General features: G+C 43.2%; 1 protein-coding gene across 2 annotated transcripts in view; it reads right to left on the minus strand.

Annotated features, from left to right (window-relative positions):
- ZNF827 (zinc finger protein 827) overlaps positions 1–16,770 on the minus strand; it is a 153,081-nt gene that overhangs the window by 19,664 nt on the left and 116,647 nt on the right. Inside the window, exon 9 of one of the 2 annotated variants that reach the window (XM_066632634.1) lies at positions 4,551–4,688. The exons of the other annotated variant lie outside the window; for it this stretch is intronic. Coding sequence (XP_066488731.1) covers positions 4,551–4,688 — 138 coding nt within the window. The remainder of the gene's footprint in view (positions 1–4,550; positions 4,689–16,770) is intronic. 2 annotated transcript variants of the gene reach the window in all.

The following is a 16,770-nucleotide window of genomic DNA, read 5'->3' on the forward strand; positions in this document are numbered from 1 at the left end:
TTCACTGGAACTGTTTAGCTGGCATATTATATAGTATGTATACAGTACATTATATAGTAAAAATATACAGTAAATGTTACTACTGTACTAGTTTGCTAGTTTTAATCAGACAAATTATATACAGGTGTGCCCCCATAACTGTGGGGGTTCCGTTGCGGAACTCCCCGCGGTTATCTGAATCCATGGATATGAGGGGGACGCTCCCACTCTCCGAAGGTTAGGGGAGCTAAGCTCCCCTCACCTCCAGAGGGTGTTCTGAGCCCTGCAGAGGCCACAAGCATCAGTCCATGGCCTCTGTGAGCCTCAAAATGACTCTTAGAGAGAGAAAAAACATTACTTCCAGTTTTATTGTAAAACCGGAAGTGACATTTTTATTGCCTTATAAGCCTTCAGAGGGCCGAAGCTTTCTGGTGAGTACAATTCAGCTCAGGTGCTTGCAAGAAGTTCTGTACTTGAACACCAATTCACTTTTGATGGTCAATGGTGCTGAAAAGAATAATGTCTTAGGAGATGTTAGTATGTAAGCACAATATTAAATTGCTTGGCAGCGAAACCTACAGCATTAGGTAAGTTAATCAGTCAAATCCTTCCAAGAATAAAGACAGACATTGGAGAAAAAGAGAGCTGACAGTGCATCCTTCAGCTGCACGGTGAGTCTGGTTTTGCAACTGGAATGATAGACATGCACACTAGTGAATCAAACACTTGCTCAGCTCTCAAGAATTGCCCCATACCCTATGCATCAGTTGAGCTGTCTGTTTACGGGGCTATCCATGCATTTATCCATTCATCACCTTAGTAATTAAATAAAAGGAAACCATTTTAAAGTTCAAAATTGTTCTCAGGGTTGGGGGCAGAGGTTTCTTGGAAATAACACAAGAAGGCAACCAGTCAGCATAGTACAGAGTTTGTTTCTGCTGCAAATTTGCAGAAGCATGGTTCTTTCCTCCCAGAATTCAATCCTAGAAAGGGAAATTTGAATTGTGGGCAAGGAGGGGTGCTTCCCAATCAAAGAAGTTGCTCTATATATGTTATGTCTGTCTTTTGTCAAGGAACATTGCAGCTCAGTTTCTCCACCAATAGCCTATCCCTCTTCCTGACCTTGATCCACCTACCTGGGTCCACTTGGACTTGTGCCAGTAAAATAGGTGACACAGATCTGAGTAGAGCCAGTGGGGCAGTAAAGGACAAGGGAACAAACATTCCCTTTCCTTGAGGAGACTATCATGGCTCAAAACACACCTGCAGGATGACTTGGCTGCATTGGCACCAGGGGAGTTGTGTTGGATTGTGCTGCCTGTCTCCCTTGTGGCAGGCAGTCCCAAAGCCTTAAAATCAATGGCACTTGCAGCACAATACTACCTAACTCCCTGTGTGACAATGCTGTGGCATCAACATGGAGTCTGCTGAACCCTGTATTGGGAGATTCAGCCTTGGGAGGCCTCCTTGGGCTAAGAGAACATTTGTTCCTTTCCCCTGGGGTAAGCCCCTGACAGCCCTGGGGGTCAACTCAGACCTGCGCCAGCGATAGCGCTTGTGCAAGTCCGTGTTGACCCACGAAGGAAGACCAGACCTGGGAAGGAGGTTAGAATTCTGTGGGTATCACTTACACCGAACTAGCCCACATCCTGGGCCCGATGCACCCTCCTCCCTGCCCCATCTTCTTCTCAATCTGCCCACCCTCTGTTCCAACCCCTCTCCATCTCCCTATGATCCCCTACATGGCCTTACCCACAATGGTAGGGATCCCCCATCTGTCATTGTGTAGACCTAGCCACTCACTACTTCCAGCAGCAGCCAGGCCATGGTCTCCAGTGTTGTTGCATTCGTGATAGCTGGAAAGTGCGTTATGTGGCTTGAACGTGTGTTCTTGCATTATAAGTGCCAGACAGTATTGGGTTGTAAGGCTGCAATCCTTTTCACACTTTCCTGACAGTAAGCCCCACTGAAGACAATGGGGCTTACTTCTCAGTAGATATGCATAGGACTGTGCAGTATAGCAATTAAAACTCAAATACTAACCAATACTTTCACTGGTGAGTAGATTGAAAGGTCCTTTGCAAATTAAGGAAATTTCATTTTTTCTTAATACAACATAGATTTGCTAGAAACGTTACGTTATGTTTAATGTCAATTGTGTCTATGCAATAAATATGAAGTATTACTCAAGAGGAAATCCTTCAGAATCTTTCATACAGCATAATGTCCAGAACAAAATAAAATGAAATGAAATGGGATCATCTGTGCTTACATATACACATTTGACATTTTGTTTGGAGACAAAAAGCAATTTTGTGCAAGACAGAGGAGAACAGCTGACCTCAGAACTAAACTGATTCACTTCCTCCTTTTAAAACAGCTTGTTACTAATAGATTTAGCCTGACATAGTTATACCTGATACAGTCTCACTCCAGTGAGACTACACCTGTGTAAGATGAGCTTGATTTTCTGCTATATGTTTTTAAACTGATTTTTGTCCCTTTACTGACAGCAAAAATTTGGTTGACAATTCCAGGGCAATGCTACAGTGGACCTGAGGCCAGATTCTCGGTGAGTGCACCTTTAAGAAAATGAATTTGGGAAAAGAAATAGTCTTCCATTTCCCTTTGCTTGGAAATAATTTTGGAATAAACCCAGTATCAATATTCTTATGCCTCGTAGGACTGAGGCACTCTAACATTATACTACTTTAAGCTATAACATTGACATTAAGTGGTGCTGCGGGGGGGGGGGCACTATATCCAATGCACACAATGCTACTGCACCACAGATGTCCCACTAAGCTGATTATGATCAGTACCATTGCCTCTCAGAAAGACTTCCATTCCTCCTGACTGACTTGAGATGGGAGTGAACAGGAGGCCTTCTCTTCTTCCCATGAGGTGACTGGCATGATTGGTGCTGCTGTTTGTAAGAGTATCTTGGGATCAGAACTGTGGCCCAGAACCCAAACCTGACCGGGTCAATGATGTTGATCTGTGTGCTGCCTCAATAACTGTCGTTGTGCACATGCTGTACGACACTTCACACCTGGAAGGCAGCAAACTGTACTGGTAGAGAGGCCAGCATCAGTCAGTGCCGAGCCTCTGCACCCAGGACACCGTGGATAAGTTCAAGGTGGTAAGTATCTCTGGCAGGCAGTGCAGAGGCTTCTTGGGGTGGGGAAAGGTGAGGAAAGGGGAGAAACGGGGTGGAGGAAAGGAGGGCCAGAGGGCAGATGAGGCCCGGAGTGGGGTGGAGACAGTAGCAGAGGCTGCCGCTGATACCTATCCCAACTCTGGAGCCTCCTGCACCAGCTGACACAGATCCTGAGTAGACCCACTGGGGCCTCTGGGGGTCAACCTGGGTTAAGGGAATCGATGTTCCGTTACCCTGAGGAAACCTCTGGCAGCTTCCCTGGCCCCACAGGATACAGCAGCAGATATTTCAGCACCTTTGTGCTTGTGACGGTGCCATCTCATAGGATTGGACTGACAGTTTCACTGGATCACTGAATAGACTACTGGATATTTAATAAATCAAATATTACTTTCTCCATTTTGGAGGCCTTAGTCATCAACTAGTTTCCCTAAAGAGTCATTCTGAGAAGGCAACGAAGGATGGTGGGATAATATCTGATCCCACCGCCTACCCTGACTGACCGTTGCTACCAATGTGAATTTCTCCACATCTCCTTTCTTTCTGTGTTGGAAACAGTGGGGAGGGTGCCAGCCATCACTTCTCAAGGGGCAGACTTGATCCAAGGCCTTCCAGCCACTAATTTAAAGACTTTGTGCACTGTCATGGAAAGTGAGATACATTGGACTTTGATACACCAGCAAATATTGAAGGTAAATTTACAAATGAAACCAGAAGCCTGTTTGCTGGGAATACTGGATGACTTGTTTCAGAAAGACTATGAAACTATGTTTTTATATATGACAACCGCTGCAAGAATATTGTATGCCAAATACTGAAAAGCTCCAGAGATACCCATATTGGAAAACAGGTTGTTAAAGGTATTGGATTTGGCAGAAATGGACAAACGTACAATTTTTCTTAAAGATAACTCAGTAAAATCTTTTATGGACAATTGGAAACCATTCATGGACTTCCTGCATGTTGAGGGGAAAGTGGGCCAAGTGATCTATGGATCTGATGAGTAGATAGGAGATAACTTTCATTTTTTTTATTTTTCTATTTGTATGGAAAAGGCATTTTATAATAGGTGCAGATTGTTAAAGTTTGATAATTTTTTGTATGATTTTGTCATAAAACAAGAAATGTTTGAGATCTCCACATTTGCCATACAACTCGTAATGTTTTTTAAAATTATTTTTGTGTATATGTGTGTGTGTTTTGTGTTTGTTTTTAATAAAATTAAAAAGGAAAGTGAGATATAGATGTACTTCAGCTATGGATTTTAGCCAGGGTCTCATTTGGTTGAAATCTAGTGTTGTAAAGTTATACAGAGGATGGATCAATCCACCATTATTTACATACAAAGAAATTTTCCTTATCACCATCCAAAAATGAGTGAATCTGCCCAACACCATTAAAAAAAAGTTACCTGTGTGCAGGGAGAGATGTCGGGACAACGTCTGCTGTCGGCCAAACACTTTTCCACACACATCACAGGGAAAGAGCTGGTCATTGAATTTCCAAGATGGTAACCCATTTCCAGCCTCCAGCCCTATCTTCTCTGTTTCTATTCCCCAAAAAAGGAAAAATACAATTCTAATATTAATGACTCAAAAGCATTATTGGATTACCTGCTGTGTGTCATGAACAACCCAATGCCACCATCCCACACTGTTGCTCATGGCATTTGGGTCTCATTCCTGTGAAGGACCAATCCAGATTATTGAGAGATTATGGCTCAGATTTCCTTTATTGCACAAATCACACTATTGCAACTTTCTTATTTAGACTGGCATCTCTTTAGAGACCATGTTACATTAATTTTAAAAGCAAAGCTTCGAACATCTTAAAGTGGCACAGAAGTCAGGAAGTATACATGAACCTCAAATTCACATGTAAGACTCTGAAAGCACCACCATAGGTCCTTTCTTTTATGCTCAAGTCACATATACTGAACATTTCAAAGAAACAAGAGAATTTCAGTCTGGGTTTCCATGTAGTTCTATATTTTGTTGTGAATTTTATTCCTATGATATCATCAGTATTGGGTTGTTTACTTGCACAGCACAGGCACTGCCACCGAGACTAAGCGAGGCCAGTTAGGGGCAACTCATTCATAAAGTGGTGATACAGATTGCATAAGTGATAGACTGTGTGTGTGTGTGTAAGAGGGTGGCAGTGAGAGAGGCAGTGGATTTGGGATGTCCTTCACCCCGAGTCTGCAACTGCCTCCCTCCAGCCAGACACAGATGCAACCTCCATTGGTTTTCTCTTTCTGTCTGCTAAAAGTGAGTGGAAAGTGGATCATCTGCTTCCTTACCTTGCTCCTAGCAGTCTCTTCAAACATGGAACTGTGGGTCTACTGGTTTGATTTACAAGGAATGAAGAAGCTCATTCATTCATGCAGTCCCAAATCAACCCATAAGTCCTGCACCAGGAACAAGGTAAGGGTTTTTCTTTTTCTTTTTGAGCAGAGGTGGCAATGTTTTGGGTTGTGCTGCCCCTTGAGATAGTTGCACCTTCGATTACACAGGCCAACACACTTTTTGCTTCCTTAAACGTTACACTAATTCCTGGGTATATTTAGGGCAGTGATTCCAAAAATGGAATCTGTTTTGCCCTATCATGTCTAGTTTTGGAGACAAGGCACAGCCTCTTTAGTAAATGGTTCAAGCAGCTTCCTCATGATGACGCCTACACCATGGCTTCCTCATGAGGAAGCCGCTTGAGCCATTCACTAATGAGGCTATACTATATCTCCAAAACTAGACGTGATAGGGCAAAACAGGTGCCATTTTTTGAATCAGTACCCCAAATTCATATCAAACCACCATAAAGTTTGGGAAAAACCTTTCTGACCCTCAATTTTGTAGGCCTGTACAATGCAAACTCATACCTTTTCTTTACATGCTTTCTCTACATGCTTTCTTGCAAGTAGTAAGGGAATATGGCAGATAGGGCATCCGTACTGGAATATTACTTCAGGAAGACAGAGTCAATTCCAGAACTATCTGTAGTGTTTCCTTAACACTGTATGTTCAAGCCTGAATTAACTTTTATATTCCTATTTTCCCTTCTGCTCTAAAACAGAAGGCCACTGTGCTTGTGGCACAGAAAAATGGCAAGAAAACAATACAAATTCTGCAGCGAACAATAACGCAAATCAACTGGAATAAAAGCAAAGATAACAGGGAGCTGCCTTTTACTAAATCAGATCATTGGTTCACCTAGTCAGTGTTGTCAACATGAACTGGTAGAGGCTTTGGGTTTCTGAGAGGCATGTTTCTCTGACCTACCTGAAGATGCCAGGTATTGAACCTGGGACTCTATGCATGCAAGCTGTATCACTGAGGCACAACCCCTTCTGCACTAAGAGATCTTAAGCTAAAAAGTCACACTTCTCATTAGCAAGCGAAGATGATCAACCACATCTTCCCCCTCCATTGGAAGGATGGGGAGAAGAGACCATGTGCATTTTCTTGAGAGGGGAGAAGAGGCTACGCACATCTCATTGAGAGGGAGATTCAAGGCCTGGGTGTTGTTACTGAGTGGGTGCTGCCCTGCATGCTTGCTAACTGAACTTATGAAGGTGTTAGTACATGGAGCAGTGGCGCTGGCTCTGCTGCATGTTGTGGCCTGGCTGAGGGCCATAATGTGATGAAAAACTTTGGCTGGTTTAAAATGTTTTTTGACCATTAGATAAGATGGGTAGTTTTATGAGTAAACAGTTCCTAACATATCTGGGGGCTACTGTCAGTTTTAAAGGTAACAACCAGCACCAGAAACTGCATCCAGAAGCAAACAAGAATATAGAGATTAAATCAAAGTGGGGGATAATGTGCTTCTCCCATGAGGCTGATACCATTCTAGTTGCAGCATTTTGAACCACCCAAAGCTTTCTGTTACATCGCGGTCCTTGGCTAGGCACAGCATGCAGTGTGTGCCAGCTGAGGATAGGATTGGGTTGCTAATGTTCTGCTACTACAGGTAAAGTGATGATTTTCTAGCTACTTCTACCAAGAACCAATGGTTGTGCTGGTGTGGAGTCAGCATGTTGCAGTTGATAGTACTGTGCTTTTAACATCTACAAAAAGGAGTTCCCTTTCATGCTATCAACAGCTATAAAAGTATGCCTGCATATTTGCAGCATCTTTTAGTCACTGCACAGCAAAAGAGCTGTTTTAGCCATAAATAACCAAGGAAGGAAATACAAAATGGATAAATTACTGATCGGTGCATCTGTTTTTGTAATCATTTATGGACCTGTAGATTTTTTAAGACAAGAAGGTAACTATTATGATAATCAAACCTGACATCCTGCTTAAAAACTGCCATAAAAATTCACCTAGCAAGTCCTGCATCTAGTCCATAAGTTCTGGTTGAGTTGCTGCATATCTTGTGGAAAGAGAAATAATACAACTTGATTTAAAGATCTGTAGGAATGAAAACAGCATGCTCACTCTTTTTCTCCCCTCAGTTTTCCCAGTATCCAATTTCAAGATGATGCTCAATTATGTCTCTGGGTGACTTCAATAAACCATTCTTTCCATCCTGCAGTGAAATCTGCAGGGGTAGCATGTTGAGAAATCTGCACATTTGAGTGATCTGAAAGAGTCCAATGCACAATGGAGCCTATAGCTTCATGACATGTGGGCTCCTGTCAAATATCTGCGACATACTAAACAATGTTCTTGCTAATTTTCCTCCAAAGTGTGAGGAACCCTAAAGCGGCAGCATGAGGGTGCCTACAGAGTGCTTGGTGATGTCATCATCATTGCTGAGCTCTTGGCATGCTGAAAGGGGAGGTATGTGGGGCTCTGATTAGAGCTGCACAACTACAGAGTTTACAGGGAAGGCTGACTCCAATGCATGATGGCTCTGAGATCCATGGCATGTGGACGCTTTCAGACAACCAAATCACTACATGGTGATGATAAAAGTCACAGTTTAGTGGCTAAAGACAGTTGTCTGAATCTTATCCTTTAGCATACTTATCACTGTTCTATATTTATTATTACTTTTCTTTGTAGAAAGGTTTTCTGCTTAACTATCAAGTAAAAGAGAAGGCTTAAAACGGAAGATAAACCCACAGTATCCAGAAGCAGCTATGGATGCTCACTGCTCAATGACTTTACTGTAGAAAACTATATAAGAGTCCATCAAGAAAGTGGATTGGGATTCCTTGACAAAAAGAAAACAGAAAACTCTTGACAAGGAACAGCTTGATGAAAAGGTAGCCCAGGTCTGAACAATGTAGCCCACTATATATATATGGGGGCTCACCAGGGACTTTTTTTGGTTTTGTTTTTGCTCCCTACCTAAAACTGCAATAATAGGTATTGTCAACCACCTAACAGACAGTTAGAACTACATGTGTATTGACCTCCATGTGCCCCAACCACAAGAACTGGATCACAATACACAGGTACCATAGCAGTACTAGTATCACTTCTATAAATTAGGATCCTATCCCTCCCATAACCCATCTTCCAATTGTAAGCACAGAAGACCTATCAAGAACTGGTCTTCTTCCATTTATATAAGAACTCTCTATACACGGTCAGTGAATGACTGTATATGTAAATTATTATAATTAATTCAAGTAAGACCTGAAAGCCAGCTTCCCTGAGCAGCAAGGATCTATGTAACCATCACAACAGCCTATTTATTATAGGACATACTTCTTAGAAAAGCCACTGTTCATACAACACCTGTAACAACAAAAGCTTGACACTTGAAGGATGCCCTCTGGGTGCCACCATTATCTGTTATTTGTCTTCTAATAATATAAAATTATCCTTAATGTGTGATTACTCACTCTTCCGCTAAATTAGCCTTTCTGTAAAGGCAGAAGAAGGGGAAGAGGCTGAAGTATGTATCATACTTTTAACATTCCTGAAATCAATTGTGAACCATTCTTTCAATTATCACTCTTGAGTTCAAGGCAACAGACATTTGACTTGGCAGCAATGATATTTTACCAGAGTTTTCTGAGTCCTTAATCTATACAGTGCTTCAAAGGAGGAATAAGCTAATGATAATGAGAAAATGTCAAGTTTATGCTGGTTCCTAAAGCCTGGACACTACAACATTGAATTAATTTGGGCATAACGCAACAATCAGACTCAATTAGAAGGCAATGTTGCTTAACAATTCTGCTCAGTTGGGCAGCCGAATCCTCTTGGGCTGCCCTGCTGGCAAAACAAGTGTTCCACTGATGAAAACTGCCTTTCGGCAGTTGCAAAAGGCATTCTGGCAGCACTAGTGGGAAGGCTGGAGCCTCTTCGTGCTGGTGGACTGGAGAAGGCCTACCTACACAGGTTGGATGGCAGGGGAGGCAGGACAGGGCTGGGAGAGGGTGGGGGAGGCCAGAATGAGGCAGGCAGAACAGGGAGGTGATGGGGACAGGTACAGTGGTAGTAGTGGCCGCCAAATCCTAACTCCCTTCCTGGTTTCAGTCCACCTTCCTGGGTCAACATGGACTTGTGCCAGTGATATCACTGGGGCAGGTCTGAGTTGACTCACCAGGCCAACAGGAACTTGCCCTGGGGAAAGGAAACAAATGTTCCATTGCTCTGGGGAGGCCTCCAGAGCCAAATCTCCCCTGCTGGATTCAGCAAATGCTGTGTTGGTGCTGCTACATCCCTGCACAGGAGATTAATAGGAATGGGTCATTAGTCTCTGGTTCCCTTGTCACATTAAAAGAGGTGAAATCAGAAATCATACATTCTGGGTAAAAATTAGATGTGAGTGAAAATCCCAGAGGGAAACTGTAAAAATATCAATTTTCAGATTTTTTCCTAAAGGTGCTGAAACTAGACTTTTATAAAAGCTTACTTTGCATCTATCCAGAACATGTTCCCTTTCTTGCTTTAATTTTCCTTTAAATGCAGACTGTTCAGGTGCAGTCTTTGGGGAATTGTTTTTCCAATATTTTTAATTTGCTTTCCTAGTCAACTTTGCTGTTCCCTGCAGTGTTTAGCCAATCTCCCTATGCACCTTTTTTGTGGCGGAGTGTTCTGTCCCGGCAGGAATTAAGCATTTTGGTGCTTTCAAATTGTTGGCGGAAAGTCTATCAGCTGTTCAGACACTTCCACAAAATCTTTTCTTATGACACACACACTTTATTCCACTCTTCTTGTCCAGTATAATTAGTGAGTAGTATAAGCAGAAATCCTATGCATCATCGCCTATGCAAACTTGTTAGTTATAGGTTCTGATTGAGAGCAATTAACCTGAATTGCTGGAGAGGCCTACCCTGGAACATCTATGCCCACTAATAATTACAACCAATATAGTAAGGTGGTGCTGCCCTTAGTGAGCACTGTATAATTGGATTTTAGGGCACAACAACAAGCTGTATTGCTTAAATACCATAATTTGACTTCTCTGAGAATCAAATTGCTACACATGTGGATGAGTTCTAGCTCCCACAAAACTAGCTTTTGTAGCACTTTTGGTACTGATAGTACCAACAAAAATGAAAGTGGATATAAATAGAATTTAGAGCCCAATCCTATCCTAAATGAGTGCAGTGTACCCAGCACAGGTGGGAGGCAGGGAAAAATCAGAAGGCTTTGAAGAGGAAAGGGGAATTATTTCTCCTCACCCCATTGTATGCCTCTTGCTCTGCAAAGGGTCTCCTTGGACCTGCTCCAGCTCTGTAGCTGGGCAAGTCAGACGAGGAGGAAGGGGAGGTAGATGGCTTGAAAAAGAGGGGATAGGATTCAGTGCATGCTGCCTGCTCCCTGTTCTTTCCTCTTCCCTGCCCAGATTCAACCCCTTCCCATCCACCCCGTTCCTCACCTGGTTGACAGCTTGTGGCAGCACTCTCAAAATGGTCGTTGATGGAACACAGCATGCTCCGTTGGCAGCCATTTTAAAACAGTGGAAGACTCATTTGCTGTTGGAAATCTGTCTCCCCAACAGTCCAATCCTGGATAGGATTGGGCTGTTAATCCTCTCTACCCCACATTTGTGTGGTAGGAAGAAAGCTCAAAAACATACCTCAACTGAACAAAATGTCCCAATAGAAGCACTGGGTTTTTGGTTTTCTTTGGACATGTTATTGGCATTAAATTCAAAATATAAAGGGTAGATAGTTTCTTTATGCATTAGTGATCATTCTCCAGTCCTTTAAAAAAAACTTGTAAGGTACTTGTAAGGTTCTCATGAGGAGAAAGAATATTTCCCTGGCTGATGCTATGAACCAAATGTGTCCTGAATATATAAATCACTTTCTGCATGTGAAATGCAGAAATGCATGTGAAATGCAGAAATATATAATCTCACTTATCATAAGAACAGAGTTCACAATTCTTCTATGGTTGTCACACTGAAATGAATGGGAACTGGACAGGAACATGGTCATGTTCTTGTACAGCTTCCATGTATTTCAACAGGGCAGTGGTTCCCAAACTGTGAACTGTGGCTTCCTGGGAAGCTGTGGAAACCAGTCAGGGGAGCTGCGGAATCCTCATGAAAAACCCATTTCCCTATACAATGTATAGGATTGTAGATTTAATGGGGAGCTGCGGCCAATGGACCAGTAGGTCAAGGGAGCCACCAATGGAAAACGTTTGGGAACCACTGCAATAGGGGATGCTCAGGAGAACTACCGATGGATGGCAATCACTTTTGGTACTGTTGGAAAGCATGTATGAAAACATCTGCATGAAATTCTGGTGCTAAACTCTGCCATGATAATTTTTTTGTTTGAATTTAAATCTTTTTTATCATTTTATAACTGGAAAATACAAAACAGAACTGCTTAAACATCCTGGAAAAGGTGGGAAGGACTTCAAAAATAAAATCATTGTCAATGCTTGATAAAAAAAATAAAAACCAAGGTTATCTGAAACAGATTATAAAACACGAGTCATCAAAAGAAGGTAAATGTAGGTTGAAAGCTTTGGCTGCTTGCACCAGCTGTTCTGCTTTTTTGCCCTATACCTGAACTAAACAGCTGACTCAGCTGGCTCAAAGGTTCGCTTTCAAATTTAAAACCAGAAATGGTAAAAAAGGATTCCTCTATTTGTCAAAGTAATGTTCCTATTCTCTATTCTGTATGAAAAGATATTGACATCTGGACTTTGATGAGCTGATATCTCATGCATTCTAAGAGACACAACCATCTTTGAAAATATATAACCTAATGGTGGTGGTGGTAGGGGGGGAGAATTTACAGAGTGCTTTTGGTGCACAAAGTGATTTTAAATTCCTGCCTTATATGCACCATATGGTTTAATGTGACCCCCCCCCCCCCAATGTGTCCAAGTTCCTATGTCTGGGCAAGGAGTATTAAATACTCATTAAATTGTTTGATAGTGCTCTTGTCATCACTGGTTTTTTGAATCCTGGGTGCAACTGTGGATGCATATAATTGGCTGACCACAGCTTGCATAAGGAAGAAGAGTCACAGCTACCACCTGACCAGTAACTATATAGGGTTGATTTTGCCCAGCCACCTATCCACCATCTTGGTTCGCTGTACACATTTCAAAATTTTTCCACAACAGGATGATTTCAAGTCAATTTGACTTAAAAAATGCCACACGAGTATCCAGTCCGAAGGAGAAACATTTACAATGCACAAGGACACCGTAAACTTACAGAAGAGCTCTATGCATTTATTGAGGTTTCCATGTAACAAAAAAGCAGCCGTTGCTTGGGCTACCTTCTCTTTAGAAAAGCTATGGATCTCTACCGTCAGGAAGGAAATCCTCATAAAGTGGATAGCAGCTAATGCAGTTAAATCTGAAGCATCTTGGCATGTCTGAGCAGACAGTGGGTATGCATGGTGTTAATTGTTCTCATTATCTCAATGGGATGATAGCTCTGAAGCCCGACAACCAGGAAACAGAATTTCAGTGTTGCTATTTACTATTCATCATTTCACAGAATATACTGATATATTTCACATATTCCCCAAAGCTTGCCAAATCTTTGTTAAATGCAAGTGCAATCCAACACTCAAAATCTGTAAGGGTGCTCCCTGCTGCCACAGTGCAATTAACAACAACATTTGGAAAAACAAAACATGGAACTTTATATATAAACAAACATGAAGAATTAGTGTTATTGGGGCAATGCAGCTTAAGGGCCTGCTTTAGCTGCAGTCTGGCAAATAGTTTTATATTGCTGTAGCTATAAAATGATCCTCTAATAGCAATTAATGCCTCCTAAGATACTCTGATGTGTTCCCAAACAGGAGTACAAAGCTGTACTCATTCTGTGCAGCTGAAGTCACTCTGATGACTTTCAGGGTCCTGCATCACAAACAAGAAGCCACTTCAAAAAGTCATTTCATGAACACCAATTGTTACATAGGTCTTTTTTTGGGGGGCAGGTGCTCAGTTGTTCCAAAGCCAGTGCATGTAGGGTTCAATACAAATAGCCCATTAAACACCTAATAAATTTTATATACTTGAAAAGTCTAACAGTGGTTCTCAAACTTTTAGCACCGGGACCCACTTTTTAGAATGAGAATCTGTCAGGACCCACCGGAAGTTATGTCACAACCAGTAACATAGTCAAGCAGGAAAATTTTTAACAATCCTAGGCTGCAACCCTACCCATGCTTACCCAGGTGTAAGTCCCATTTACTATCATTGTTAAAAGCATATACATAGTTGCCTGTTAAAAGTACAGATCTGTAAGTACAAATCTATGGTAAGGCCACACCTGGAGTATTGTGTCCAGTTCTGGTCGCCGCATCTCAAAAAACACATAGTGGAGATGGAAAAGGTGCAAAAGAGATCGACTAAGATGATTACGGGGCTGGGGCACCTTCCTTATGAGGAAAGGCTAAGGCGTTTGGGCCTCTTCAGCCTAGAAAAGAGGCGCCTGAGGGGGGACATGATTGAGACATAAAAATTATGCAGGGGATGGACAGAGTGGATAGGGAGATGCTCTTTACACTCTCACATAACACCAGAACCAGGGGACATCCACTAAAATTGAGTGTTGGGAGAGTTAGAACAGACAAAAGAAAATATTTCTTTACTCAGCGTGTGGGTGGTCTGTGGAATGCCTTGCCACAGGATGTGGTGATGGCGACTGGCCTGGACGCCTTTAAAAGGGGATTGGACAAGTTTCTGGAGGAAAAATCCATTACGGGTTACAAGCCATGATGTGTATGTGCAACCTCCTGATTTTAGAAATGGGCTATGTCAGAATGCCAGATGCAAGGGAGGGCACCAGGATGAGGTCTCTTGTTATCTGGTGTGCTCCCTGGGGCATTTGGTGGGCCTCTGTGAGATACAGGAAGCTGGACTAGATGGGCCTATGGCCTGATCCAGTGGGGCTGTTCTTATGATCTTAACATTTCCCCAAATGCAATCACATACCATGGTAGTATCAAATCTAACACATTAAAAATATTGAAATGAATGGGAACCCACCTGAAATTGGCTTGTGACCCACCTAATGGGTCCTAATCCACAGTTTGAGAAACACTGGTCAACTAGCTATATAGGAATATCATCCTTGGGTATCAAGAGTCAGAGCCGGATCCTGTGTTTCGCGGCGCGCCTCCGCACTGCAGACCACAGTCGCAAACGTGCCATTAGGCACTTTTGTGGGGCTTACCACCGAGCTCCCACTGGAGCTAGCCCAGTGCTGGCCAGAGCTGGGCTGGCGTGCAGCAGGCGCCTGGGTTCCGCGGCTCGGCGGTCTCCCGGGCTGCCGGGCTGTGCAACAGTAGGTGGGGGCATGGCTGGGGGTGTGGGGGAGGCGTTCTGGGGAGGGGGGAGGCATGGCTGGGGGAGTGGGGGAGGCGTGTTGGAGGGAGGGGGACAGGCTGATCCACGGAGCCAAGGATCCTAGGTGCTCGTGCAGGATTGCTTGCCCTACACAAGTGCCTTTACTTTAGCGGCAACCAAAAGGTTGGCACTAAAGTGAGTAGCCCCATTGCGGGGCTGCTTCCCTTACTCGGGGGAAGGGCACGAACGTCTCCTGTTCCCGAGGAGCCTCCCGCGGTAGTGTGGGAGGTGCAGGATCCAGCAGGAGCCCGCCATGGAGCCAATGGACCTGGGCGCTGCAGGCAGCTCAAAATTGGGCTGTCAGCTAGGTTGGCACTAGTTGAAGGCCCATGCTCATTAGAGGCAGGGTGACCAGACATCCTCTTTTTCCAGAACATGCCCTCTTTTTTTAGCCTTGTGTCCAGGAAAAGAACTTAAATATGCTCCTTTTCACTGTGAGCGGGCCCCTGCTGGCAGTGCATAGCCTTCTTCTAAGTAATAAATTATATGTTATATAGTTTTAAATTTAATAATAAGTAACATAGTGTTTAAATTAAGCATATAAACTCAATAAATGAGTGTTTTTAGCTTTTATTTTATCATGTTCTATATTTTTCTTGGATATCATACATTGTGGGATGCCCTGTTCTCTGTGTTATGTATTTATGACATCTGGTCACCCTGATTAATGGACCCATCCATTCAGATTGATCCCTGAACATCCCACACCTCCATACTGGTGGCAGTGGTGATGTGGGTTGCCTGAGAGATTGTGCTGCTGCCAAGCCTGGCATCCCATCTACAAATGTAAGAGCCTCCTTTGTCATTCTGGGGCCATGAGGAAATGCTCATGAGGGGAGGAAAGGCAGGAGAAGCCATCACCACCTGTTGCCATCATCTGTGGTCTGATGTTGTTAATAGAGCTACTGAGAGGGGTGTGCAGGGGGTACATAGTACCTGGGCCTGGGGTGAAAAAAGGGGGATGGGAACCAAAAAAAAGTAGGCACCTGTACTAGACGCTTCAAAAGAAGTCATAAAGCAGTGCAGAAGCGATCCATCCCTGTTGTTCAGTCCTAACTGCTGATAGCCAGAACTGTCAAGAACAAGGTTGCTCTGCCTTGCATCTTCCTCCTCCATGATAAATGACAGGAATATAAAGACATGAGTCATGTCGGTTCCAATGGAGGGAAAAGGCAACTTAAGAACATAAGAACAGCCCCACTGGATCAGGCCACAGGCCCATCTAATCCAGCTTCCTGTATCTCACAGTGGCCCACCAAATGCCCCAGGGAGCACACCAGATAACAAGAGACCTCATCCTGGTGCCCTCCCCTGCATCTGGCATTCTGACATAGCTCATTTCTAAAATCAGGAGGTTGCACATACACATCATGGCTTGTACCCCGTAATGGATTTTTCCTCCAGAAACTTGTCCAATCCCCTTTTAAAGGCGTCCAGGCCAGTCGCCATCACCACATCCTGTGGCAAGGAGTTCCACAGACCACCCACACACTGAGGAAAGAAATATTTTCTTTTGTCTGTCCTAAGTCTCCCAACACTCAATTTTAGTGGATGTCCCCTGGTTCTGGTGTTATGTGAGAGTGTAAAGAGCATCTCTCTATCCACTTTATCCTTCCCATGCATAATTTTGTATGTCTCAATCATGTCCCCCCTCAGGCGTCTTTTGAGTTGTTAGGCTTGTTAGGCTTGAGTTGTAACGAATGAGTTAGAACAGTAGTTCTCACTCCTTTAGCACCAGGACCCACTTTTTAGTGATGTCATGGCCAGAAGTAATGTCATCACCAGAAGTGACATCATCAAGTAGGAAAATTTTCAACAATCCTAGGCTGTAACTCTACCCACATTTATCCAGGTGTAAGTCCCATTTACTATCATTGTTAAAAGCAA

Source organism: Tiliqua scincoides, chromosome 6 (genome assembly GCF_035046505.1).
Source record: "Tiliqua scincoides isolate rTilSci1 chromosome 6, rTilSci1.hap2, whole genome shotgun sequence".
NCBI lineage: Eukaryota > Metazoa > Chordata > Lepidosauria > Squamata > Scincidae > Tiliqua > Tiliqua scincoides.